Raw genomic sequence first — 27,340 nt, forward strand, 5'->3', positions numbered from 1 at the left:
ACACTCACGTGACAATGCAGCAAGGCACACTGGTTACCAGTGAAAGTGTGGATCCAAAGGCAAATCTGTGACTTTGTCCATGTTTCCAAGTGGATGACACCATTGCTTTCATTTCGGGTCCGGTGTGTGTCATCCTGGTTTGAGTCATCCTGGCTCCATGGATGGAGGTCTCAAATCCCCTGGAGCTGGGATACCTGAAGGTTGGAGATTGTATCTTTTGAAGTTGGTTCCTAGGATTCTTACACAAACATGCTATTTATCTACAAGCTACATATTAATCAGAGTCAGCACTTACAGATAGAATGTAAAAAGAATAGGGGGGTAGGTTAAAATTCCCTATTATAATATTCCCTTGTTACAGTTGCCTCTCGCTGTGTGGGCAGGAGTTCAGCTCACTCAGCTTTCTGACACCTCTGTCATACACAAGTTCAATGCCCTGAGTGTCAGGGGACATGCTATTAACACCTGAAAGATGGGTATCAATTATATTGGGGTCTAGTTCATTTTTAGTAATGGTAGCAACTTGTTTTCCTAAACTTTTTTAGGGTAGAGACTATAGGTTTGCTTTCCTCTTTTTCTTGTTTTGGGATAGGATGTTCCCTTGCTTAGCATGGGTTGCTCAGCGAGTAGTTGGTGAAATAGTGTTCACTGAGTGATAAGAACAAGTAGTGGGAGTGGGCAGACCAGGCTTTCATGTCCGCATCTGCCCCACAGAATGTCTTCTATGGGCCCCATCTGCTAGGCCTCCTTTTGGTCCTCAGTGTAGTCACTATAAGTTGAACAGCTGCCCCAAGTAGTTTAAGGTCTCTTTAAACTACTGTATATAAACATTCTCAAAATCTACATGACTTTTCAGGCTTAGAGTCTGACCTAAAATCAAACTCTGTGCCAAATCTTTTAAAGACAACCTAGCAGAGAACAAATACAGTTCCAGCCCACTGATACCTCCTTGTAATCTGTTTAAGTGAGTAAGTGGGGATAAATTCAGCAGGAACACTGTGGCAGACTGGAGAAGTTTGATTTCAAAGATACTTCCAAAGGTTCCTATGCAAGGGCGTGGTGAAGAGATAAGGAGTGGAATTCTGGGAGATAGTTGTCTTTACCCATAAAACCTTTGGGGGAAGGTCAGCGACAACCACCAGAGGAGCTGGAAGCCTCCTGACTCACTGGTAAGTAGAACCTTCTAGAAATTTATGCCAAGGAAAAAATCAGAACTTTGTTGCTTGAACTTTCTGAGTATTATAGGGCATATTAAGACAATGATGCCCTGGCTGGTGTGGTTCAGTGGATCGAACACTGGCCTGGGAACCAAGGGGTCACTGGTTCGATTCCCAGTCAGGGCATATGCCTGGGTTGCAGGCCAGATCCCCATTTGGGGGTGCATGAGAAGCAACCACACATTGATGTTCCTTGCCCTCTCACTTTCTCTCCCCTTCCCCTCCCTCTAAACATAATTAAATTAAATCTTTAAAAAAAGACAGTGATGACTGAGCCAATAGGAATTAGGGGAAATCTGGAGGGGGCGGAGTCTCTGTAGCTGAGCTGGTAAATCTTGAACTAACTTCTTCCCGGAAGCACATCAGAATTAATTCTAAATTGTAGCATAGCCATCGCTGGTAACCACCTGAAGACTAACTGAACAGAAGGTCCTCTACGATTATAAAGAAGCAGCTCCAGAGAGACAGGTAGGAAGGATGGATATGCGGTCGGGGCAATTCCCACACCCCCCTGTGGTGGTTAATGAATGGGAGGGACAGCTGGGCCGCAGAGGTCCCCACTGATGAGCCAGAGGTCCGAGCACCACACCAGCCTCCCTTGCATGGGGCACCTATGCCGGGAAGGTGAGTCCCTGTAACGATCAGCTTGGAACACCAGTGGGGATTATGTGTGAGATAGGAGGAGGTTTGCGGAAGACCAAGGCTCTGTGCTTAGAGGGTTCAGCACAAATTCACTCACTCTCGGCTCCAGCACAGAGGCGGCAGTGCCAGAATTGCCTGGGACGTAGGGGAGGAACTAAATTGACTAACCTGAGGGCAAAGACTGGGGGGACAAGGGTTGTTGGTCGGAGCTATTTCAGGGCACAGAAGCTCTGGTGGGTGTTATTGATCCTTTGCTGCGCTCTCCTCCCGTCTAGCTTTCCCTGAGCCGGCAGGCGTGAAATTTCTCTTTCCATCAACCGGGCTAACACTGCCCCGCTCTGGCTTTCCCCTGAGACCCGGCCCCCCTTACTCCCAACCCACTCAGCCTACGGGGCCAGTTCCAGCAGCTCCAGACCCTTCCCCAGAGCCTTGGGGCCCTTGTTATCTCTTCTAGATGCCCTCTAGCACTATAGGAGTACTGGGTTGCTTCTGGCTTTCCTTACAATCTCTTCCAAATACCCTCCAGCTCTGTAAGAGCAGCAGCTGGGCTGGACACACTCTACTGGCCCTCCCAAATGTCCTCAAGCTCTGGATGAGCAATGGCTGTGCTCTGCAAGCCACTCCCCCACCCTCACCCTCCCCTAGACTCTCCTAAAAGCCCTTAACCTCATAAGTAGCGGCTAGCCTCAGCTACCAGTGTAGCCCCTGTCTTAGCACAAATGGCGCCAGCCTCAGCTCGTATTGTAGCCTTTTGCAAGTGCCCCCAGCCTGGTACAAGTAGTGACTGGCCTGGGCTTCCTTCAAAATAGTTCCGACCAAGTGGCTCCGGGACCAGCCCAAGTAGCAAATGGCCTCAGCTGCCACAAGAATCCCACCTAAGCAGCTCTAAAACTGACACACCTGGTGGGCAGCTAAAATAATGAATGCCTCATAGGATATAGGTGGGTGTCAAAAGGTGTTAATATAAATATTTCCGCTAGCACAGAAATGCATACCTTCCAAAAAAAAAATAATGTGGGAGGAAATAAGCCACATAGCTATAAGACATTGAGAAAAGAAACTGAGGATGATACAAATGAATGGAAGGATATACCATGCTCACCGACAGGAAAAAATAAGGTTGTTAAAATGTCTGTACTACCCAAAGCAATCTACAGATTCAGTGAAATCCCTATTAAAACACCGATGCCATTTTTCACTGAAAAAAACAAATAATCCTCAAAATGTGTATGGAACTGCAAAAGAGCCTGAAGAGCCAAACCAATCTTGAGTTGGAGGTACCATGCTCTCTGATGTCAAACTATACCAAAAGGCTATACTAATAAAAACAGCATGGTACTGGCATAAAGCCAGTTCAGTGGAACAGAATAGAAAAGCCAGAAATAATCTCACACCTATTACAGTTAATTAATCTATGAAAAATAAACAAAATATAGAAAAGGTTAAAGGCAGTCTCTTCAGTAAATGATGTTGGGAAAACTGGATGGGCATATGGAAAATAATGAAACGAGGTTACCTTCTCACACTGTATACAAGAACAAAGGAGCTGAGAAATAAGGGTCTGCTTCCAAGGACAGCTTTGCCTGTCTGTTGGAGGTGCAGAGCCCTCAGCCACACTGAGCAAACAGAGACCTGAAGCCATTGTACGTGGTCACCAATCCGTAACAGGGCAGGCTCCTGTGATTCACCCAGTCAGGGTGAAAGCAAAAGTTGCCATCTGAGAATTAAGACTTGTCCCCATTCCATCTGGTGGGGGGCACACCAAACAGTCTGTTTTTTTCTCCCCTTTAGGTTGATACCATCATGCATTCTTGGGTAGCCTTCACAGGCCTCGTATTACTTTGGACAGGTAAGTGAACAGAGGGGCTGGGGTCTGGAAGCCCTGAGTGTGTGGGTGTGGTGGAGGAAGATGGGTGTTCTTGGGCTCTGTTGGAAGGTAATGGGTCAACTAGCGAGCAAAGAACCAGGCTGCAATTTTCCTCCAAAGAAATTGTTTAAATGCTCTGAATATCCAAATCTGTGGCTAAGTATAACTGTCATATGCTGCCATTTGTGTTTTAACAAAAGAGGCGATGGGTGGATAGTTGGGTATGCATGCATGTGTATGTATGTGAGAAATAGTATCAGTGTTATCATGGGGTGGGAGGGGATGGAAAGAAGAAATGGGGGTGGGATGGGAAAGCGACCAGTCTTTCACTGCACACTGTGCAGTTTGATTCTTATGAAGACGATAAGGGGTTTTAGTACCACTAGCACAGGAGAGAGTTTTTGTTCCTCATGGCGTAATTCAGCACGTGATTGAACATTCCCCAGTCCTCTGGCTTCACCAGGGGAGGTGGGCTGTGCTCTGGTGCTGGCTGTCATCCACTCATGAGAACAGGGACCTATCTGCATTTTTTAGAACAATCCTAAAGCACATGATAAGCCTTCCCTCTTCCTGGAAGTATTAGAAACCCATTTTTCAAAAATTGATTTCTAAAGAGTTTAATAGACTTCTGCTCTTAAGCCAACAATACTTCTTTTAAATTTTTTATTTATTTATTTTTCGAAAGAGGGGAAGGCAAGGAGAAAGAGAAGGAGAGAACCATCAATGTGTGGTTGCCTCTCATGCACCCCCAACTGGGGACCTGGCCTGCAACCCAGGCATGTGCCCTGACGGAATCGAACCCGCTATGCTTTGGTTCTTAGGCTGGTGCTCAATCCACTGAGCCACACCAGCCAGGGTGCCAACAATACTTTATTTTTCATTTTTTAATTTATTTTTTATGCCAGATGGGTAATGTGCTGATGTCCTAGCAAGGTTTGTGGGAGACACATGTCACACAAAAGTAGGATCACCCAATCATCACACTAATGAACTACAAAAGAATTGGAACCAACAATACTTTAAACAAAACATTAGCCCTGCTTATTTTTATGAGAGAGGGGTAGTGAGGTGACCTCATTTGCGATAGATATTTTAAAAATTGCAATAAAAGCTAAAACTTCAATGGCAATTGAATTTGCAAACATAGTCAACTGAGGCAGTGATTGGCTCTTGGGGACGGGAACAGTGACATGCTTGTGTTTCCTGTTTAATAAGCAGATCCTGTCAAACCCAGAGAAAGTCATGGCCTTGTGTTGCTAGAGTGTCATTTGGTTTGAACAGTTTGGAAAGAAATTTGAAAACAAGATGTAAAATATTTCTGGTCTTTATTCTGATGATTTCTCTTTTTAGAAATGTATCCTATTAGGAAAGAATCCTAAATATAGAAAAAAGTTTAAACTATGTTTTATTTACAAACATAAAAAAAAACAAAATGCTGATAAAGATGTAAACAGAAAAATGTTTATAACAAAGTTTCCGATTCAAGATGTAAAGTTACATGATTACAAATGAAATAAACTATGTAAAGAGAAAAAGGTGGAAATAAACGCAAAGTTCGAATATGGAGGCCTCATGCTCTGTGTTCTTTTTATCTACAGACGCCGCGGTTTCTCAGCCACGTGTGGACGGAGTGGTGGGTCAGGCGGTCACGCTCCCCTGCACCTACTCCACAGCTCGCGGGACCACCTCCATGTGCTGGGGCCGAGGGGCGTGTGCTCTTTCTCAGTGCCCCAATCAGCTCATCTGGACGGATGGCCACCACATCACCTTTCAGAAAAGCAGGCGTTACAACCTCCAGGGAGCAATTTCACAAGGCAACGTGTCTTTAACCATTGAGGATGCAGCCCAGTCTGACAGTGGCACGTATTGTTGCCGGGTTGAACACTCAGGGTGGTTTAATGATTTGAAAGTCAACATATTATTGGAGGTAAAGCCAGGTGAGCTTGTCTGCTTCTTCCTTTGATCACTGCATGTGGGTGAACTGAGGTGTTTACTGCGCAGACGTCATTTTCTCTCCCTTTACTAAAGAAAGAGGAGGTTCCTACAATCCTATGTTTTAATAACTCCTGGGAAACAGAATTGCTTAATTGTGTAAAATGAAGTGTTAAAAACAACTTCAATTAAAGAACATAGGCTAGGGGATCTTTGCGGTCAGTACACAGTCTCTTAAAGCAGTGCTTCCAAAATGTTAGTTACTTCATGAAAAAGCATTCCCTGCTCCTCTGAAATACAGTGAATATGTTTATGAAGCTGAATTTATTCAGTTTAAAAACATCTATTTTTTTCTCTGAATTGATGTCTTAGAAAAATAATGAAATATCTTCTCAGTATTCTAAAATTATGGAAAATTTCAAAAATATAAATAAGCAATATTTTATATAATACTATCAAGGAGATCTGTCACCTAGTTTTCATATATATATATATGAAAACAATGATATATATATATCAACTCAGTTGTGTTGCATATGTGTTGTCTAACTGTGTGTAGTTCAGCCCCAACCTCTGCCCTACGTTGGATTTCATGAAGCATAATTCATATCTTATCACATTGCATGTTTAAAAATGAAAATGACTTTACTGCAATATAAAAATATTTGCATCCTAGTAACTGTTCACCAGTTGCTTTTAAGATTTTCCTGAAATGCAACAATCTGCAAGTTTACATTTCTTTTCTCCTGAGGTGGGCATCTTAAAAGCCTTCTTAAGCCTTTTTTTCTCTTAATATCCTTCTAGTAAAGTCTTATATTGACAATAGAATGCAATATTTGTGACCTTAATAAGCTGTATCTCTATTTCTTTTTTATTAAATTGGGAAAACTTGCATACTCCTGGCTTTTGGACTAGGTTATTTCTCTTACAGTGGCAAGTAAGATAAAGCCAGTTCCCATGGAAAAAGAGCTGATTCCGGGGGACATGCAGCTGGAGGGCAACTCAGGGAAGCCAGAGAGCTGATGAGATGGAGCTCTAGGGACAGATGTGAGGAGGCAGTATGTGGAGAAGAGATCCTAAGTACAAACCTTTGAGAGTTGTGAATTATTTTGACCCGGTTAAATTTTTGAAAATGTCATGGAAAAGAACTAGTAAGAGGCCTTTACAGTGCTTACCAGATCTTCAATAGGCAGGTTTTATGAGGCCACTGCTCTATCCGGTGGGAAGTAGGTCCATAATTGAGACATAGTGACTCTCTGGCTCCAGTAACCAATTTTGTGCTGAAGTTCCCTTGCATTTCTCACAGGCTCAGCTTGGTCTTCAAGTTTCTGTTACAGCTTTCCCTCACCTGCATCTATACTTAAATATCTTCCTTGCTTCTTCCTGGGGAAGACATTTCCCTTTGGCAAAGGCAACTCCATGACTACATCTGTCTTGGTTTCCTGCACTTTATTTCTTCCTTATGGTCCTTTGATGAGATTTTTTTCACGCTCGCTTTTCCCTCTAGATTAGGTTTTAAACTGGAGGGAAAGGACTAGATTGTACACTTCTTAAAAGCCTCCTACTACAGCTTAGATGAGGGTCAGCCAACTATACAGCCCAGGGCCAGATCCAATCCAGAACAGGCCTCCCGAGTGTTTTACAAATGGGTTTTATTGGAACAGCCAGACCCATTCATTATACCATCCAGTCTGTGGCTGCTTTCACACTGACAGAGTTGGGCAACTGCCACTGAGCTCATAGGACCCCCAAAGCCTAACACATTTACTGTCTGCCCCTTTCCAGAAAGTTTGCTGACCTCTGCTTTGGACTAAGGTCTTGCAAGTAATAGAAACTCACAAATGTATGTGGAAAAAAGGTTTTTCCTCTCTAAGGCACAGATTGTCTTAATTCCAAATTAAGCTGATTTTCTAAAAAGAAGAGCATTCAAACCAATTGTCTGCTCTCCAGGGGTGTCTTTTATAGTTCATAGAGCTGAGTTTTAAAGAATCTTCTTGTAAAAAAAAAAAGTGCCTATTGAGAAAAATGTATATATTCTTTCTTTAAATTTATTGAAACAGAGAGAGAGATTAATGAATTCACTTCTTTATGAATTCATTGATTGCTTCACATATGTACCCTAATGGGTTTGAACCTATAACCTTGGTGCATCAAGACAAGACTCAAACGACTGAGCAACCCGGCTAGGCCTTCCTTGATCTACATTTGTGCCAGGCACTGTGTTTAAGCTTGCTTCTAGTTTCAGCTCTCAGTCTGGGTAGCTCTGAGACCTTCCCTAAGTGGTTTTAAATCCCACACCTCTCTGCCCCTACGGTCTAGTCCACCTTCTAGCCAAATGTATACATCATCTGTGTGATTTAACATAGGCTAGCGAGTGTGAGCTAATCCTCATTTAGGGTGCAGGTCTCTTGGGAGGGTGGGTATCCTCAAGACTAACTAAGTTCAATGCTATTGATTTATTTATTTTTACCTTCCTGGGCCTAGAAACTACTTTTTAAGTTAGTCATTTACCACTGAAAGGACAATGACGATTCAGGTTCTAGACATTTTCCTCACCTCACTGATTTTATGAAGATGCATAAATCTGATAGGCAAGGCTGGTCTTCTCAAAGTGCTTCAGTGTTCATCCCAGGTATCCTTTTCTACCTCTTACCTTTCTATCCTTTCTACCTCAGAACTTCCCGAAATATGTACTTTTCAATACAGCCGTGTTTTTTGTTTGTTCGTTTGGCTTTTCTTCTAGGCCTCTTCTGCAAGAATTTCATTGACCAAGATCGGAACTCTGGGTCCAGGGGAGATTTCTGCCTGGGGACGGGCAGTCACTGTTGGTTGTGTGTTATAGGCCCAACACAAGGCTCTTAGTGTCCTGCTGCTTGATTAATCCTTGTTTTCAACTTTGTTTCTAGCTCCACCTAAGGCCACCAGTGCTCCGACATCACCTAGGGTCTCCACCTCTGCTCCTACAACTGCAGCACACACAATGAACCTCAAGACCGGTAAGCAATGTGTGTCTGAGGATGTAGACCGTCCATGGCATTGTTAGGTCAGATGTGCAATCCAGGTTAAGGGTTCTTAGGGGCTCCAAATGAAGGTATCACAGAGTCCGTGATATCAATACCACATGCAGCTTTTGTAACTTCAAGGACTTGCAGAATAAGGAGACCCATTTGTTGTTATAGTAAGATTCATTATTAGCCAAACACCCCCAGAATACTGATCTTTGATATCTAGTGAGGATGGCATGGATTTTCCACAATGAGCATGAGTTTAAGAAGCAAATACAGAAAATGCCAGAGGAAAATGGTCATGTTAATGGGATTCTGTTATCCAAAGGAGTTCTGAGTAAAAATCCTTTCCTTGACTCTATTCCACAGAATAAGACTGTAGCAAGGTTAGTATTTACTCTGTCTCTTATGGCAGGAGACATTATCATTTAATTCTTATGACAACCCTATGCATTGTAGGTATGATTCAAATCTATTCTGTAAGTTACTGGCAAGTAGACAAACCACCAGCTTCAATAACTGTCCACTCAATCTTGTTGCATATACCTTGCATAAGCCCTAAAGAAGACAAGGTCACTAGACAATCTGGTTAGTTATTCTCCTCTTTATTTTTCCTATGTTTCTTTAAATAGGTTTTATGCATGCTTGCTCTTTTCCTTTGTGTTAGATTTAAAACTAGAGAAAGGAAACTGGATTGTATCTAACTACATCTTAGATCAGGGTCAGCTAACAATAGCTCCAGGGCCAGATCAGATTCAAAGTAGGCCCACCCCCTGTTTTTATAAATAAAGCTTTATCTCAACAGTCATACCCATTTATACTATCTCTTGTATGGCAACTTTCACACTGACATAGCTGAGCAATTGCCACTGAGACCACCCAGCTCGAACATTTACTGTCTGGCCCTTTCCATCCAGTCTGTTGACCTCAGGTTTACATTAATGCCTGCATGTCATAGACACAAATATTTGTTGAAAGGCAATTTTTTTCTTCTTCAAGGAAACAATTGGCTCAATTCCAAATTAAACTAGATCTCTCAAAAGAAGAATTTTCAAGTCTGTGGTCTCCTATACAAGGGTTATCTTTTATACTTAGTGGAGTTTGGATTTAGGAAAGCTCCTTGTAAAAAAAAAAGGTACACAGTGAGAAAAAGTTACACGTTCTTGAACCAGGCCTTCATTGATAGGCTCCTGAGCCAGGCATTGTGATTTGGGTTAATTTTAGTTTCAGCTCTCTCCAGATGTCTCTGGGACCTTCTGCAATTGACTTGCAAATCCTACACCTCCTCTGACTCTGGAAAAAGTCGAAGTCATCACCTGTGGTCTACTCCCCTGCTATTCAAATCTACCTTGTATAAATCCTTCCTGTGATCAAGCTAGTGGGCATGAGTTAATCCTCTTTTAGAGTACAGCTTCCTCAAGAGGGTACCCTCAGGACTGACTCAATTTAATGCTACTTATTTGTTAAACATTTTGGGTCTGGGAGCTACTATTTAAGTAAGTCTTCCTCATGAGCCATTGAGAAAACTTAAGACACATCCAGGTTTGAGACATATTCTGTACCTCACAGATATTTATGAAGACACACATATCAGAAGGCATGGATAATAAAGTATTTCCACATTTATTCTGGGTAACCTTTTTCACCTCTGAACCTCCCGGAATATATACTTTTCAGTGCAGCTGTTTCCTTTTTGTGGGCTTGTCCTCGTGCCCTCCCCTGTCAGCCTGTAGTAGAACCAGGCAGGAACTCTGACTTCAAGGGAGGTTCATATCCAATCTGCCTGGGGACTGTCTCTCACTGGTTATGTTGAAGCCCAGGCCCAGCACAAAGCTCTTGTCTCCTGCTGCTTGATTAATCCTTGCTTTCCTGTTGGTTTCTAGATCCACCCAAAGTCACCAGTGTTCAAACATCACCTGGGGTCTCTACCTCTGCTCCTGCAACTCCAGCACCAACACTGAAACTTAACACAGGTAAACTGATGTGTCTCTGAGGCCAGAGGCCTTCTAAGGAGAGAATGGAGACCTCCCAGACATGTGTTAATTCAGAAGGACAATCTAGGGTATGAATTATTCCCAGGGTTACAATCACAGGCTTTAAAGCAATTGTCAAATTTGTTCTTTATTAGCCAACCAACCGCGGATCCCTGATCTTTGACACCTAATGAGGATTGTGTGGATTTAGCCCAGTTGAGCACAGATTTTTGAGGAAAATACAAGGAATGTTAGAGAAGGGTCAGTTTAACGAGAGTCTGAGCTGACAAGGAGTTCAGGATGTCCATCCTTTAGTCTTCTCTGAGTTCAGACCGTGCACATAAGGATAAGACTTAGTGAAGTTAACATTTTTTTTCAGTCTTTTATGTGCCAGGAGCTATTCTAATTTACCTTTATTATTTCACCCAATTCACATGACACCCTTATGCACTGTAGATGTAGTTCAATCCTATTTCGTAGTTGTGGGTACTGACAGATGGGTCACCATCATTAACAATTGTAAATTCAACATTATTGCATACACATTATATTAGCCTGTATAGTTCTACCTATACTCCCCAATACCATGGATTTTTGTAGTATTATCTCGTATCAAATCCCAATGTTGTTGGTTTAAACACTAACACTTTAATGCTTAAAATATTATTGCAATATGAAAACACTCACAACCTAATAACTATTCACATTTGGTTTAAGAATTTCATAAAATCTGTGCCCTGGCTGGTATGGCTCAGTGGATTGAGCACCAGCCTGCAGACTGAAGGGTTGCTGGTTCGATTCCCAGCTAGGGCACATGCCTGGGTTGACGGCCAGGTCCCCAGTTGGGGGTATGCAAGAGGCAACCAATCTATATTTCTCTGTTATGTAGATGTTTCCCTCTTTTTCTCCCTTCCTTCTCCTCTCACTAAAAATAAATACAATATTTTTCCCCATTTTTATTTAATTATTTTTCAAGTACAGTTTTCTATTACTCCCATCCCAGCCCACCCTGCCCGAAATACAATCTTTTTTAAAAAAAAGAATTTTATGGAATCAAAAAATCTGGGACATTTATATTCCATCTTGATGTGTACATCCTAATAGCCTTATTATTTGGTTAAAGAAGTAGGTTCTATGCATTTTCTGGTTTCTGATGCTCCTTCTAAATGAATCTCTGCCAGTTTTTTTTTTTTAATTGATGGTAGAACCCAATAATGGTTGCCTTAATAATAATCTATGTTCTCTCTTTTTTTTTTTTAATTGAGTGAAACTTTATTTTTTAACCTCCCATGCTTGGCCTTGGCTTGTTTCCCCCCGAGGAGAGGTAAGATAAGGTCAACCGAGATGGGGGAAACAGCTGATCTGGGAAAACTATATCTGGAACGTGATTCAGGGAAGCCAAAGAAGCTGGTGAGATAGTGGATTGGAGACAGGTGTGAAGTGGCTGAAATTGGAGGAGAAATTACAGTTTCAATTTTGTGGAGTTGTAAAATTTGTATCTGCTTGCATTTTTAAAAATAACATGGAAAGGAATTAGTAGGAGGATTTGAAATTGCCTCCCAATTATTTTTTTAAATTTTACTTTATTTTTAGAGAGAGGGGAGGGAGGGAGAAAGAAAGGGAGAGAAACATTGGTGTGCAAGAGATACATCAATTGTTTTACTCTCACATGTTCCCAGATGGGGACCTGGCCCACAACCCAGGCATGTGCCCTAGCTGGGAATCAAACCAGTAACTCTTCAGTTCACAGGCCTGAGCTCAGTCCACTGAGCCACACCAGCCAGGACGTCTCTCAGTTCTTTAATAGATAAGTCTGCTGCTTTATCCAGTGTGAAATGGGTCCAGTGGGAAGCTGAGACAAGCGACTTTCAGCTTCCAATAACTAAGTCTTTGCTTAAGTTTTCTTGCACTTTTTCACAGGCTGATGTTAACTCTTCAAGCTTCTGTTAGGGCTTTTCCTCACCTGCATCTATTTCTGTATCTTCCTAGCTTTTTCCTGGGAAAGACATTTTCCACTGATGAAGTTAATTTCATTACACAATTCTGATTGGTTTTTCTCCTTTTTATTGTTTCTTATACTCATTTGATCATATTTTTTGCACGCTTGTTTTTTTCTCTAGAGTAGACTTTGAACTAGAGGGAGGGAATCAACTTATACTCTCCTTAGAAGACTCTGACTGCTCCCTAGATCAGAGTCAACAAATTATATCCCAGAGCCCGATCATGTGCAAAACAACCTCACCAACTGTTCTATGAATAAAGACTTGTTGGAATGGACATACCCATTCACTACACTGTCTTGTCTATGACTACTTTCCCACCGACAGAGTTGAGCCAACTGCTCCTGGGACCACAGGGCCACCAGATCCTAAACATGCACCATCAGGCCCTTTACAGAAAGTTCGCTGACCTGTGATCTAGATTAGTGCCACACATATATTAGACACGCACAAATGTTTCTAGAAAAAAAGTTTTTCCTCTCGAGGCAAACATTGGCTGGATTCTAAATACACTGGATCCCTCAAAGATCTTGCAGATCAGTGGTCTCCTGTGCCAGGTGGTCTCCTGTTTCTAGTTAGTAGACTTCAGATTTTTCGAAGTGTCTCACAGGATAAAAGGTGTCTGGTGAGAAAGAAATGTACAAGTTTGATCAGGCCTTCATTGATCAGCTTTTGTGCAAAGCACTCTGTTCGGACTTAATTCCAGTGTCAGCTCTTTCTCTGGGTAGCTCTGAGAGCTTCCGTAAATGCTTTGAAATCCTAAATCTGCTCTGTCATGGAAAGAGTCAAAGTTATTACCTGTTATCATCTTTTAGTTAGAATCATTCACCTTTCAGCCAAATGTATATATATAATCGTCTCTGGGATCTGGCATATAAGTGGTGTGAGTTAATCCTCATTGAGGGTGCAGGACCCTTGTGGGGGGGTGTCCTCAGGACGGACTGAAATGACTGCTATGCATTTGGCAAACATTCTTTGTCTGGCAACTACTGTTTAAATCTTAGTCGCTCACCATAGAGGGGGAAAACACAGGTCCTGGCTGTAGACATTTCCCCGCCTCCCCAGTGTGCGTAAAGGTATGTAGATCTAATGTGCACGCTTGGTGTTTCAAAGTGCTTCAGTGCATTACCTGGGTAACCTTTCTCCCCTCTGAACGTCCTGGAATATATACTTTTCAATGCAGCTGTTTCCTTTTTGTGGGCTTGTCCTCCCCCCCTCCCCTGTCCAATGGTAGTAGAGCCAGGACAGGAACTCTGAGTTCAGGAGAGAGAAGTTAGTGTCCGGTTTTGTCCCGGGACTGTCTCTCATTGGTTATGTTGATGCACAGGCCCAGTACAGAGCTCTTCTGCGTGCTGCTTGATTAATCCTTGCTTTCCTGTTGGTTTCTAGCTCCACCTAAGGCCACCGATGCTCCCACATCACCTAAGGTCTCCACTTCTGCTCCTACAACTGCGGCACCCACAGGGAACCTCATGACAGGTAAACTGATGTGTTTCTGAGGCTAGAGGTCTTCAAATGAGAAGACATAGACCACCCAGGGCATCTGTTAAGTCAGAGTTACAATCTGTACTAAAGGTCCTTTCCTTGTGTTCCATCTGGCGTCATGTGTTTTGTGAAACTTTGTCCCACATTACGTAGCATCTACTGTGCCTACATGTATCTTCAGAGTGAGAGGACCCACTGTGTTTCAGATCAGGTTCTCAGAGGGATTCGTCATTAGCTAAATGACCCCAGACCACTAATATTGGACATCTAATGAGGACGGCGTGGATTTGGCCCAGTTGAGCACAGGTTTATGAGGAAAATCTAGGTAGTGCCAGAGAAGAAGGGACAGGCTAATGAGCTGCTGTCTTCACAAGTGCATCTTGGTGGAGTTCCTCTGGTCCTCTCTGTCCTCAGATCTTCCACTCAAGGATGACAAGCCCACTGCTGGTTTTATATGAGGGTTTTACTGGAGCAGCCATATCCCATCATTACACTCTCCTGTCTGTGGCTGCTTTCACGCCAATAGAGTTCAACGAGAGCCACTGAGGCCATGGACCCTCAAACCCTAACATTTATTGTCTGGCCTGTTACACAAGGTTTGCTGATACTTGCTTTATACTAATGCCTGGCATGTAATGGGCACTCACAGATATTTGTTGAAAAAAGTTTTTTTCCGCTCAAGGCAAACATTGGCTTGATTCCAAATGATACTGGATCTCTCAAAAAAAAGAGCTTTTAAATCAGTGGGCTCCTATACCAGTGTCCTCTTTTATACTTAGTTGGCTTAGATAAAAGAAAGCTTCTTGTAAGGAAAAAATGGTACCTGGGGAGAAAAAAGTATACATTTTTTAAAATTATTTTTTGAATACATTTTCCCCACCTCACCAATGTATATAAAGATAATATAAATCTGATATGCATGGCCCGTCTTTTCAAAGTGTTTCAGTTCTAAACCCAGGGAACACTTTTATATTCTGAGCATCCTGAAATAAATACTTTTTAATGCAGTTGTTTCCTTTCTATGAGCATGTTCTCAATTCTAGTGGACCAAGGATGAAGAATTCTAAATTCAGAGAGACTAGTGCCTCAGGGAGATTACTGCCCAGTGCTGCTCGGGGTGGGTCTCATGGGGTGAGTCGATGTACAGGTGCAGCCCAGGGCTCTTAGCTTCCTGCTGCTTGATTAATCTTTGCTTTCGCATTTGTTTCTAGCTCCACCTAAGGTCACCAGTGTCCCAACATCACCTAATGTCTCTACCTCTGCTGCTTTGGCACCAGCACACACACAGGACATTCTGAGAGGTAAAGTGATATACTTTTGAGTTCAGAGGCCTTCTACCAAAAGGAGGCCGATGACCCAGGGTATTATCTTAAGGCAGAAGTACAATCCAGGATTAACACTCTTCCCCTGGGTTCCATTGGTGAGTTTCACAGATCCTGACAGTCTCCATTCCAGATTACATGTACCTTTTATACCTATAAGTATTTTCAGAGTAAGAAGACTCATCATGTTTAAAAATCAGATTTTCAAGGGCAGTCATTAGTAGCACTGCTTCTGCCCCCCCCCCCCAAATAATCCCCAGGCCACTTATCTTTGATATCTAACAAGCAGCCCGGGGATTTGGCTCAGGGGAGCACAGGCTTATCAGGGAATTCAGGAACTGCCAGAACATAAGGGGCAGAGTAATGAGCTCAGTCTTCAGATGGAGCTCTGTGTGGAGATCTTTTAGTCCACTCTGACCTTGGAGTCTCATCTGGAGGAGAAAATTTCACTGAGGTCATAATGGCCTCTCTCTCCTATGCCACAGGAGTCATGCTAAGTTCTCTCTCTTTTTTCACTTTACAAGTCTTTACTTATTTTTAAAAATACACTTAATGTATAGCATTGTTTTTCAGCTGTATACCCCTATGATTAGACATTTATATAACTTAAGAAGTGATCACCCTGATAAATCAAGTACCCATGTGACACCATGTAAAGTTATCACAACATTACTGACTATATTCCCTATTCTGTATTTCACATCCACATAACTGTTCTTGTAACTAATAATTTGAGATTCTAAATTCCTTCAACTTCTTCACCCACCCCATCTGCTAAGTTTTTGGGTTGTTTTTTTTTTTTTTACAAGTGTTACATTACTCAATTCTTATGACAACCCCATTCATTGTAGTTGTGATTCAATCCTCTGTTATAGGGGTTGGATCCTGGACACAAGGTCTAAGTTCATTGATTAAACGCATGAAAGTGGTTGAGTCAGGATTCTGTCACTATTAATTCGAATTTGGGGCTGAAGTTATAACCACTGCATTATGCCTTCTAACATGAGCACTGACTAAGGTTATATTAGGATGAATTTGCCTTGATCTGACACCCTTGCTGAAAAAACCTTTGTATAATTTACCCTGTTTTTTCATGTCAGTCAGGAACTTACACAGTTTTGCTTCAAGCACTCTTTACTATTATGTAGCATAGAAATAGAAAAAAATGCTATTTGTATAATGACATGAGATTTAAGGATTTCAGGAATTTGGAATGTATTGCTTTTTTCCAATTTAGACTACATGGTTCACACTTGGGCCAGTTTAGTTTCAAACCTTCTATTTGTAGGATTAGAAAGATAACTTTCAGTGAAGAGTCTCAAAGCCTTCACAACTCTCTGACTCCTTGAGGTGGTTTAGATTCTGGGGAGTTCTGATGGGACATATTGACTCCCATTGAACCATGTGTACGTTTACCAGGAAGGACCCTGAGGTATTGGGCTATGAGCTAACTTTGGAAGAGAGGGCTTTAGGGTTAAACTGGGATTTTAGAGTCATAAAAGTTTGTAGAAAACAGCTTTGTATATACAAAGGCAGCTGAACATACTAGAGAATCTGTTGACTTTCTCAATATTGATTTGGCTTCTTTGTACTTAGTTTGACTTAGTGTGTGCCTGAAAAATGTAAAGATTAGTGGACAAGGTTTAGAGAACATACATGGGTTTTTTTACTTAATTTAAAGCAGACGGTCAGAAGACAAAAAATACTAGTGACCTCCTGGGGAATAGTAATTGTATTGTTAACTGAATTGAACCTTTTCCTTATCCTGATAGTTTTGTAGGAGTTGGAGTTTAGAGGTGAGCTTTACAGGACAGGAAGGAGGTGAACACTGGAGCTAATTCAATGCGGAGACATTTTCCTTTACACCCACCCCCTGCCTGTCCCCAGTGCCTCTGCACATGCTGGTTTCCTGAGAGACTCATGCAGTGGTTGGGTGTAAGGTTATAGGAGCAGATCAGAAAGAAAGAGGCCCACAAAGAACCAAACTGGGGAATGAAGTTAAGGTCGGGAGGTGTACACAGGTCTAAGGTGGACAGAGTCTGATCATCTGACTTTCTTGTGCTGTCCTGTTCTTTGTCCTGAAGAGAGCCACATCCTGATACCAGGTTCAGTGTTGGAGGAAAACATGAAATGGGTTCAGAACATAAAGCAGGGTGATGTTGAGACATGAAGATGATGGTGGCAAAGGGGAAACAGAAAGACCAGTGAGAGGCATGAGGGAAAGCCCGGGTCTGAGACTCCTTACTTGGCCAGCACCACTCACTTGCTCTAGGAGTCTGGAGCTCTCAGGGGCAGGAATACAAAGGCCTGGTAAAGAGGCAAGTGATGCATAGCTGAGCGTCGGGGAAACTAGTAAAGCATGTCGGTGGGACATGGAGGATGAGTCAGACAGTACAGGAAATGTGCCTCACAAAAGTAGTGCCTGGAATGCCACTGAAGGAGGGACTGGGGCCAAGGTCCTTCTTTGGAGTCCACTTTGCTTTGAGGGTTGTGAATGATTACCACATGGGGACTTGGGGCAGGTTAGTCAGCTTGAGGAGACGTCCAGAAATTAGGTACTGTGAGTGTGTGTCCTGTGCTGGTCCTTACGTGCATCTCCCTGGAAAGGTGTGTGGTCGGGTAAGTGGGAGCTTCAGTGAGGTCAGAAAACCCAGATTGGGGTTGGGGTGAGGACGGGAGGACAGATCAGTGCACACTGCCAGGCCCTGTTCCGTGCAAAGGGAATGTCATTTGTACGAATAAAGCTTCACACAAATGGTGTCCTGCATAAGATGCACGGTTGTGGGCATTATGCACTCAGGGGATCCTAGAGGTATGAAGAGTGTGAAAAGTTTCCATCTATGGTGAACAACCTAGAGCACTGTCAATACCAGGTTTATTACTACTAATAAAAAGCTGAGATGGCAGCACAAAGCCTCAATGTTATCTTTGATTAAATTTTTAGGAAAGAGTTGAGGGTACTTACTGATTTTAGTGTTGTTGGAGGTGGTTGGGAAGTATTCTCCACAAATAGAACAGAGCTCTTTCATCCTTTCCATTTCAGAAGCCACATCATCTTCTCCAATGCAGACGACAGACACCCAACCTATCACAACACAGGAAACAAATACGACCAGCTCACCATCGGACCCTTGTTCAACAGGTAACCTCATTTTCTTCCCTGAAGACTGAGAGCATTCAAATTTGACAATCACTGACGTGTTGTTAAGAGCACATGCTCTGACGTGAATGTCGACACTGGCCCCTCCAATCAGCAGTGAGACTGGAACAAACGTCTCACCCTTCCTGAATCTGTTTTCTTCATTTGTATAATGGATGGAACATCACTGACCATGTAGAACCCTTGTGAGGATTAAATGAGAAGAACAGCTTGGGACACAGTTACAGTAGCCACTGTGATTACTACTTAGCTGTCCAGGCACATAAACCTGACTGGCACAGGGAATTTGTATGATTTGGGAACATCCGCATGCATTTCTTTATTTTTCTAAATCATGTGAACCAGTCCCGACTCCACATGTATTTATTACTGGGCTTGCTACCTTGGGCCAGAGTTGTAAACTAGTTAAATCCAGACCAAACTGGCCACGTGTGCTGACCTTTTGCTAAGCACCAGAGCCTCAGTACATCAAGGAGGCTGTCCTGCTGCCTTGTGAGGCCTGCAGGTGGACCTAGAGGGGTCCTAGAGAGGGTTCGAGGCCACCAGCACTGGCACCAAAGAGAGAGGCCTGCCCCACAGAGAATCTGCTACTGCCTTTCTGAAAGCCTCCCCCAGATCCCCTTTCTGGGCTGGTCCCACGTACTCTCTCCTCTTTTGCAGTGGAAGACTGAGCTGTCTTTCCCACAGTGGAGAAAGGTGATCCTGAAGCTGGTCATCTTTCCCAGCTAACTCTGTCACCCAGAGTGGTGAGCCACCCAGAGTGGTTCAGCCACATGCTGAACCCCTTGGTAATGCAGAGCTGGCTGTATGCCCTGTGCTTCTGCTGCATCCAAACAGGGACAAACCTTGCAAACTCCTCCTGTGCATGACTCAGGAGCTGCCAATCTGTAGGGCCCCCTATGGCCTGCCTGTTGCCAGTCATTCCTGGAAGCCAATCATTCGATGGTTCATTGAAAATGGGCCTGCAGTGAGAGTCACAGAGGGACCCACTCCATTGGGGTGACAGAATGGTGACATTTGTTTTTGAATGCAGAACCCTGACATGCGAGGTGTTTTCCAGACACATGAGCACAGTGAGAGTGGATAAGAACACAAGGGGACAGCAGTAGAGGCAGCTGCACCCACATTTTAGGGTGTGAGGGGGAAGAAGGTAGCAGTGGGGAATGATTTTGTAAATATCGGGTCACTCTAACCTGGGGAAGGCAGAGCTTTCCATGGTGGCACAGACGTCGGAGCAGCTGTGTCTCCATCTTGGCGGGTGTCTGAGGCTCTAGAGCCAAACCCTCACTGTGCCCAAGTCAGCCTTCCATGGCTGCCAGAGGCTTCACAGAAGCAAAGTATGTTAGGTCTAGAAGGGATATGGGTTGTCATAGGGCCCACCACCCACCTTTGCCAGTTGTCTGTGCCAGGAAACTCCATACTTTCGCATTTAATTTTTTCAGTGCAGGCCTTACTAGTTGCCATTGTCAGACTGGGGGGCCCCTATGGCTGTGTTTTGGAGTCAGCTCCCAATTCCACTGCTGGGGACTAGCTGCAGGTCCAAGGGGAAGGGTTGCACCCCTCCCTGGATGCTTATGCTGACTGAAGAAGGCAAGACGTTTGGAAAGTCATATCACTATGTGTGTTACCTATGTATAAGTGGCATTCTTAACCCAGTTGCCAGAATGGCCTCTGTGCTCCTAAAATTGTAGGCAAAACTCTTTATGCGATGTATTTTTTCCATATAAAAAGAAAAATGGGGTCCCATTTTCACAGTGTCCATAACCAAATATGTTAAGAAACACAATCTTACGGGATAAATTCATAAACACTAGTAACTTGGTATAATTCCTCCAATGCCTGCTGCTTTGGGCATATTATTCATCATCAGAAAGCAATGTGAATATATTTGGTGTTTGTAGTGAAAATTCAGTACTTTTCCTCACTCTAAATAATTTTCTCTTTGTTGAGCAGATGGTAACACCACTGTGATGCTGCCTACACAGGGTGATTGGCAAGACTGTGGAACTGTAAGCAAATCCCCCATGTTATTCACCTTCCCTTATATGTCCCTCTGGAAGCAAGTTGTAAGGCTTGCTCCCAGGTTGATTCTTTCTAGTGAAGAGACAAAGAAGAAAGTAATTTGTTTCTTAAATAAGGATGATGTAATCAATTTGTGAAGTTCAGATAGATATTGGTAGGCCAGCTTTTTAGAGATGCCCAATAAGTGATATTTTTCTCTCACAAATGCACACAATATCCTCACAGACTACAGACTTTCTCCTGGCCAAAAACTGGACAAAAAATACTGAACTAATTTCAGGAGAGTGAGGTAACACAACCTCCCCATCAGGGGAGTAACGTGCTTGGAGTCTCCGTGGTGGCGTGGAGGCCGCCCCAACGCAAATACCGTGAAAGGAAGGGCACTGCGTCAACACGGGCTCCCTAGTGTCCTTTCCAACCCTATCATCTTCCTATGTGGAAATCTGAGGGCACTGCGGAGTCTTTCTACACCCGAACCTCCCCATGGGATGACTTACTAAGGCATTAACTGTCAGAATTGGTGAGAAATGACAACCCACAATAGTAAGAATGATCAGGCTGAGACAAAGTGGGGAGGTTTAGTGTCGAGTCAGATTACTTTATATTGTTAACCTTAGTTACAAAGAGAATACTACGTTAGGAGTGACATGAACTACTTTAACAATTTATACAGCATGATTGATGTGATGGATGTGGGCTTAATGTGTAGATACCTCCTAAATATCAGAACTGCCACCATGGAAACGATTATTGTATTGCTACATGGCTGGATTTATGCTGAATTAAAAACACCCTCACACACACTCATGCTCTGAATGGTGAGATTGTTCTTGACCTCAGTACCCTATAGGGCATGTAGGTTTATCAGCAAGGAGAAGCAGTTCAGAAGCAAGTTCATGACAGGTAGTAGCAAAGCTGTGGGCTTTCCGTACCTTGATTCTGAGGATATCAAGATGTCTCCCTCGTATCTTGAAAACATGCAGCATATAATTTGACCCAGCAGGTGGATCTCCTGGATACTATGTGAAGCAGAGAATTGCACAAGTACATGAAGATATATGAGAAAAGATGTTCATTGCTGCTGTTTATAATCATGAAAATGTTATAAACAACCGCCAGGCTCAATAGGAAGGGGCCGATTCACTAAGCACCCCCATGGGTTTCCATTATGCATGTCAGCACTGCGTTTCTGCCTTGGGGTGGCAGTTACCACTGATTGTTAGATGGAAAACTGACTTTTAAAATAATATATATTCCTCATTACGTATTGAATGTACTGATTATTTATGGTAAGAAAAAATAGAAACAAAAATTCTAAGAGTGTGTAATAAAAAATGGTAGCCGAGGTTGTTTTGGGATATTAGGATTACGGTTGATTTTAGTTTTCCTCCCTTCATGCTTAGCTGCACATTTTAAGAAGAATGTGCGCCTTTTATGTAATATGATCGTTTTGACATGGAATGCAAAGTCTCCTTTGGCAGCCTTGTGTACCGTCTAGCACTTTAGCCCCGACAGGTCAGGGAATCCCAACCCAGCTTTCCCTCCGGAACAGTGGCTGCTTCCCCTTTAAACATGGATGGCTCAAGGGCTGAATTACCCTCCTCACATTCCTCTTAGTGCTCTCAGGAGATATCTAAGTGTACCTTTCCCAAGCACTCTATTTAATCTGTAGTTGACAGACACAGAAACAGAGGCTCAGAGAAGCTGAACGAACTTGTGGAGGGTCCCAAAGCCGTTAAAAGGGCCAGGATTCTGACTCCAGAAATTAAACTTTTATGCAGCAAAGGGTTTGATGCTTCTCTCTGATCTTCCACTTCCTTTCTGTTAAAATGTCTACCCTGTGGGATCTGTTTAGGATGGGAGCTAAGCTATAAAGGAGCCTGGCATACTTCAGGCTTATTCTAGGAGGGCGATCCTTATGAACTGCACCAGGAGATTCAAACCAAATTCTGCATTTTTGCCCCATTGCACAGTGTTTTAGGTTAACTATTAATCAGCACCATGTCTGTGAGCAGTTGCTTTCGGGCCCATTACATAGACATAGATAGAGTCTTGAATTACTTGTATAGTTAAAAAATAAGGACTATATCAATGACCAAAGTCATTAATTAAATATATCCAGATGATATCATATAGCATCACCAATTCTTACATATCATCGTGGCCTTACAAAGTCCACTTATATATGAAGAAATTGTTTGTATTGTTTAATATCATCATAGGATATATTTATGGACATAGCTTCATGATTTTTTTTCAAAATATGGGTAATTTACTTATAATAGCACCCTATGAAGTGTACAGTTTGATCTGTGACAAATGTATGTACCCATGGAAGTCCCACTCCAAACATGATATAAAATATTTCCACATTCCCAAATACACACTGAATTTCAAGGTCTTTTATCATTTCACCCTGGTTGCAACCTCAGATCCTTTGGTCTTACCCCTCATGACCCAGAAGTAGACAAGGGTCAGTAAAGATAAATGTGTCTGAGTACATTACTTTAGGAAAAGTTTTCTGCCCATAATTCTAACAAGATGCCTTTTCAATGTTGATCTTTTCTCAGCACGTGAATGTGGAACAAAACGCATGGAAGGGCACCAATAAGGCTCTCTACATTGGACTCGCTGCCGCCGCACTGATACTGCTCAGTGTTTTGGCAGCTGTAATTGCCAAAAGTATGTAAGTCATCGCAGGATTGTGCCGAAGGGGACAGGACGAGGGTCCTAGAGCCAGACAGTACTTCTAGTACAGACAGACGGTTTCAAGTAGCTCCACACACCACATAATTCTGATTTCACATAAGTTCCCTGTCTCATAGCCTTGTCCTTTTTCTTTAAAATGTTTGTCTGTAAAGAGAAAAATGAAATTTAAATTTTCCATAGAGAAATTAAATACTAAGACATAAGAGCTTTTTGGGTAAAGTTGGGATTGGAAGGCAACAAACCTTATTGTGTAAGATTTGTTTACTCTTCTTCCTCTCCTTCCCTCAAGACCCAATGTATGTCCTATGACACTCACTTAACTGAGGAGGCCAATGAGACGGTGGAAGGGAGACAGATTTCAGTAGCCATCCACCAGCTGTGTGTGTGTGTGTGTGTGTGTGTGTGTGTGTGTGTGTGTGTGTAACTGGCCTCTGTGAAGAACCATACATTCCATTTCTTACAAGTGAAGTGTAATTATTATAATTGCATCAAGTAAGTCCGGGCATGTGTGTGAATACACTAACCCAAGTGTGTTTATTTCCTCCTTTCAAAAAACATTCTTCTAAATTTAATTTGTTTTTTGGCCTCTGGCTTTGTTCAGATTTTGTCTAGTTTAAATAATAACAGAAACAATATACATGTTTGGAAAAAGATCTCATGAAACTCTTTGCTGACCTGTTTAATTTTCTCTTCACTGCTCCCCAATTTAGGATACTTGTGTATGTATGGAAAGGTGTTGCATATAAGGTAAGCTCGAAAGGTTTGTGTCGCTGTGTTTTGATGCTCCTATCCCAGTAAAAATAAACAAAAATTTCTGTCTGTCCCTCTCCTCCTTCTCCTGAACTCCCCATTTTGCCCCCCAGATCCTGAAAAATTCAGTGTAGTGAGTGCCTGCATTACTGCCCAAGGCATCCAGTGATAGTTTGAGCTGTCTCCATTCCCCTGGCATTGTGCCAGGAACTCCTACAGAAGCAGTGCCCCGTCCTCCCCTCTCAGAGTAATGGAACTAAGTCACAAACTGTGTCTGATGAAACTACATTGGAGTGAGTTGTTTGGTTTCTCCTGGATTTCATTCACTGCTTTGTTGACTAAAAGCCTATTATATTCCAAGGAGATGAGCAAAACAGACAAAACACAAAAGCAAATAGACAGGGTCCTGCAAGTGCTTCCAGGCAAATGCCATGGGGAATGCAGACCCGGGTAGGGGGATGTGTGAGGGGCCCTGATGGACCAGGAGGCCACTTGCAGAGACCTGGAGGGAGAGGATGCCTGGCTCAAGCAGAGCACAAGCTCTGAGGTGGGGCGGGGGCCTCCAGGGCTCTGCAGCCCCCCCACCCAGCGGTTCCATCCTCATCCTGCTCTGCTCCTTCATGTTGGTTATCTGGCCTCATAGCCATTTGATTGACAATTTTTGTAAATGTGTTCTGCTGCCCACTCAAAGCTTAAATCTCCTTTACTTCCATCCATGCCCTGGGTTCATCTGAGCAAACATCTGTACTGGTGTGAAACCACTACTTGCTCCCAGTTCCAGGTCACCTGCTTCATTCAGTCCAGTTTGGGCTTTAAGCAAGGTCTTCCTTTGACTCAGAAGCCATCCTATTAGGCTGCCATTCATTACTGGTGGGTGTCAGTCTTCCCTGTGTCTTCATCACATGGGCCAATCCACTGAGTTTGCCTTGGGCATCACCAACCACCCTGCAAGTGCCCATAAGTGTGGGCTCCAGTTGTTGCCGTCATTCACTTCCTATCACCACACCTGTGACATAGGCCCTACTGTTCTCACTGCACACATTAGAGAACGAGTTTTGAAATGTTAAGTGATGTCCAAGTTCACAACACACAGCAGCTAAAAGACTCAGGTCTTTCAGAGTTTAAAACCTATACTAATGGAAGCTTTGAGCTCCTGCTTCCATCCATAGAAGGGAAAATACTTCTTACAGCCAGAAGCATGGACTATAGCATCCCTTTAGTTGGTGTCTGTCCTTTCAGTGTCAATGTTTTCTTTACGTTTACCTCTTATCACTTAATTATAAATGAAAACATGTTGTAGACAATGTTGTAAAATATTAAAAAGCTTAAAAAAAAGAGCCTTATGACACTTTTTGGCAGCTCCACCACACTGACTCATCTCGAGCTAGTGACACCTAAACGGTCTCACACTTGTATGACTGGTTCAGTTAGAGGTGAGCTGAGGGAAGACTCAGTACATTTCATATCATTTCTGGGTAGGCTCAGATAATTTAAAAAATCACTATACATGAATTATGAAATAGCAGCTGTGCCAAAACTTTATTCATACCTCTTAGTCCACCTGACATTTGCATGTGTCATAAAAGTCATCTAGCTCATGGCTTTGCAGTTGTGACCATAAAGTCAGGAAGATTTTGACACCATCGTCCAGTGCACACTTGTGTGAAACTGCTGTTTCAGTGCGTTGGGTATGCCCTGGTATTTTATATCATTCTTGGTTTATCTTAAACACAAGATGTACATCACTCCCCAGATTTAAAAACTCGCCCCGAAATGACACAACCCACAGTTGGGAAAGCACCAGCCAAAGCATTTGCTAGACGCTTGAGAATACTCCTCTTGATTTTTTAGTACTTCAATCTGATTGCTGGTAATTGTGTTAGATTATCAATTTTTCTATTCTATTACATGAATCTCTTCAGAGAGGGTAGTCTGAATATGTCCTAGGTTTTTTTTTTTTAATCTTGCTTATTAAGACTTAATATTCACAGCCCTGGAAGCCTCTCTACTCATGTAATAGTTTGTGTGAGTGGGGTGCTGGCGTTGCAAATGAACAGTCGTGCCGCTCATTGTGTAGAAGGTACCTGCTTTTCACTTACTCGTGTTATTCTTTTTGTAGTAAGCCTTCATCCATAGAGCTTCTGAGAGGAACTTCGCCAAATGACACTGCAGTGCACTACCGAGCAGAGGAGAATGTCCACTTTGAGAACAATCTTCACATGTGAATTAAGACCCAGAGACCGTCCAAGGCTTTATGTCCTTGATCACAGAAGACAAGGACCAGATCTCACCATGCCAGAATCCTATTAGGATCCAGAATGACTTTATCAGTTTCCCACCATATTCTAACCTGTCAGTGATGTTGGTTCGAGTGTGTCTAGCTCATCTGTGTGTAGTCGACCTTAGTGGTGATGGGTCCTAATTTTTTATGAGAAACTGGCTCAGTCTTTCTGATCATAGCTGAGCCCTCTCCCAGGTATGAAATGACACTGTAGACCTTATGAAGCCGTGTCCTGTGAGAATCCTCACTGGGGAGACAGGGAAAGAGCTGCCTCCTTGGTCACATAGGACTTGGTACTTAAATGACGCACTTGGAAGCATCCATGATGATCTCTTCTCTTTTATCTTCTTAACTCCAAATGTCGCATTTCTTAAGTCACCCAAGGGCTGCAAATCATGGAGGGGCATAGGTTTTTATTTCTTCAATGGGGAAATAAATGCAGTGTGATTTCACCTTAGATCTTTTTTTCATGGTTCTGAATATGTAAAGTTTTTAAAAAATATTTCATCCATTTTTTAAAAAGATTTTATTTAACTTTAGAGAGAGAGAAAAGGGAGAAAGAGAGGGAGAGAAACATCAGTGTGTGGTTGCCTCTTGTGCACCCCCTGCTGGCGACCTGGCCTGCATAGCAGGCATGTGCCCTGACTGGGAATCGGTCCTTTGGTTTGCAGGTGGGCACTCAATCCACTGAACCACACCAGCCAGGGCTGAAAATGTAACGTTTTAAGTACTTTCTCGGACCAGGATGGGGTTTCTAGCAGTTAGAAGCTAGGGTGGCGAATGGACCAAGTATATCAGGGGAAGATCAGTTGCCATCTGACTTAACATGCGAGCACTGTTTCTGCTATATGTGTGCCATAGCTTCCGGCACTTATGTTGACCACTGTCAGGGAATCTGAACTAATTTTTAGAATGACGCAGGGCTGAGATTTTTTTTACAAAGAAAAAAGAAAGGGAGAGATTAGGGAAGAAGGC

The 27,340-nt window shown here is 42.8% G+C and overlaps 1 protein-coding gene and 1 non-coding gene across 2 annotated transcripts; one reads left to right on the forward strand and one right to left on the reverse strand.

The window, feature by feature from the left end:
* The first annotated feature begins 1,606 nt into the window (after positions 1-1,606).
* On the forward strand, positions 1,607-27,340 carry LOC119054361 (hepatitis A virus cellular receptor 1-like). Its single transcript, XM_037152241.2, has 12 exons — positions 1,607-1,685; positions 3,651-3,708; positions 5,325-5,663; positions 8,565-8,654; positions 10,547-10,636; positions 14,026-14,115; positions 15,333-15,422; positions 18,487-18,585; positions 20,557-20,612; positions 23,196-23,307; positions 24,045-24,081; positions 26,204-27,340. The coding sequence occupies exons 2-12, from the start codon at positions 3,663-3,665 to the stop codon at positions 26,307-26,309; spliced, it is 1,155 nt and encodes a 384-aa protein (XP_037008136.2). The 5' UTR covers positions 1,607-1,685; positions 3,651-3,662; the 3' UTR covers positions 26,310-27,340.
* Positions 4,626-4,729, reverse strand: LOC119054393 (small nucleolar RNA U13). The gene has a single exon (XR_005083509.2). It is a non-coding gene; the product is annotated as a small nucleolar RNA U13 (small nucleolar RNA).

The sequence above is a fragment of the Artibeus jamaicensis genome, unplaced genomic scaffold (genome assembly GCF_021234435.1).
Source record: "Artibeus jamaicensis isolate MK-2021 breed Jamaican fruit bat unplaced genomic scaffold, CSHL_Jam_final contig_432, whole genome shotgun sequence".
NCBI lineage: Eukaryota > Metazoa > Chordata > Mammalia > Chiroptera > Phyllostomidae > Artibeus > Artibeus jamaicensis.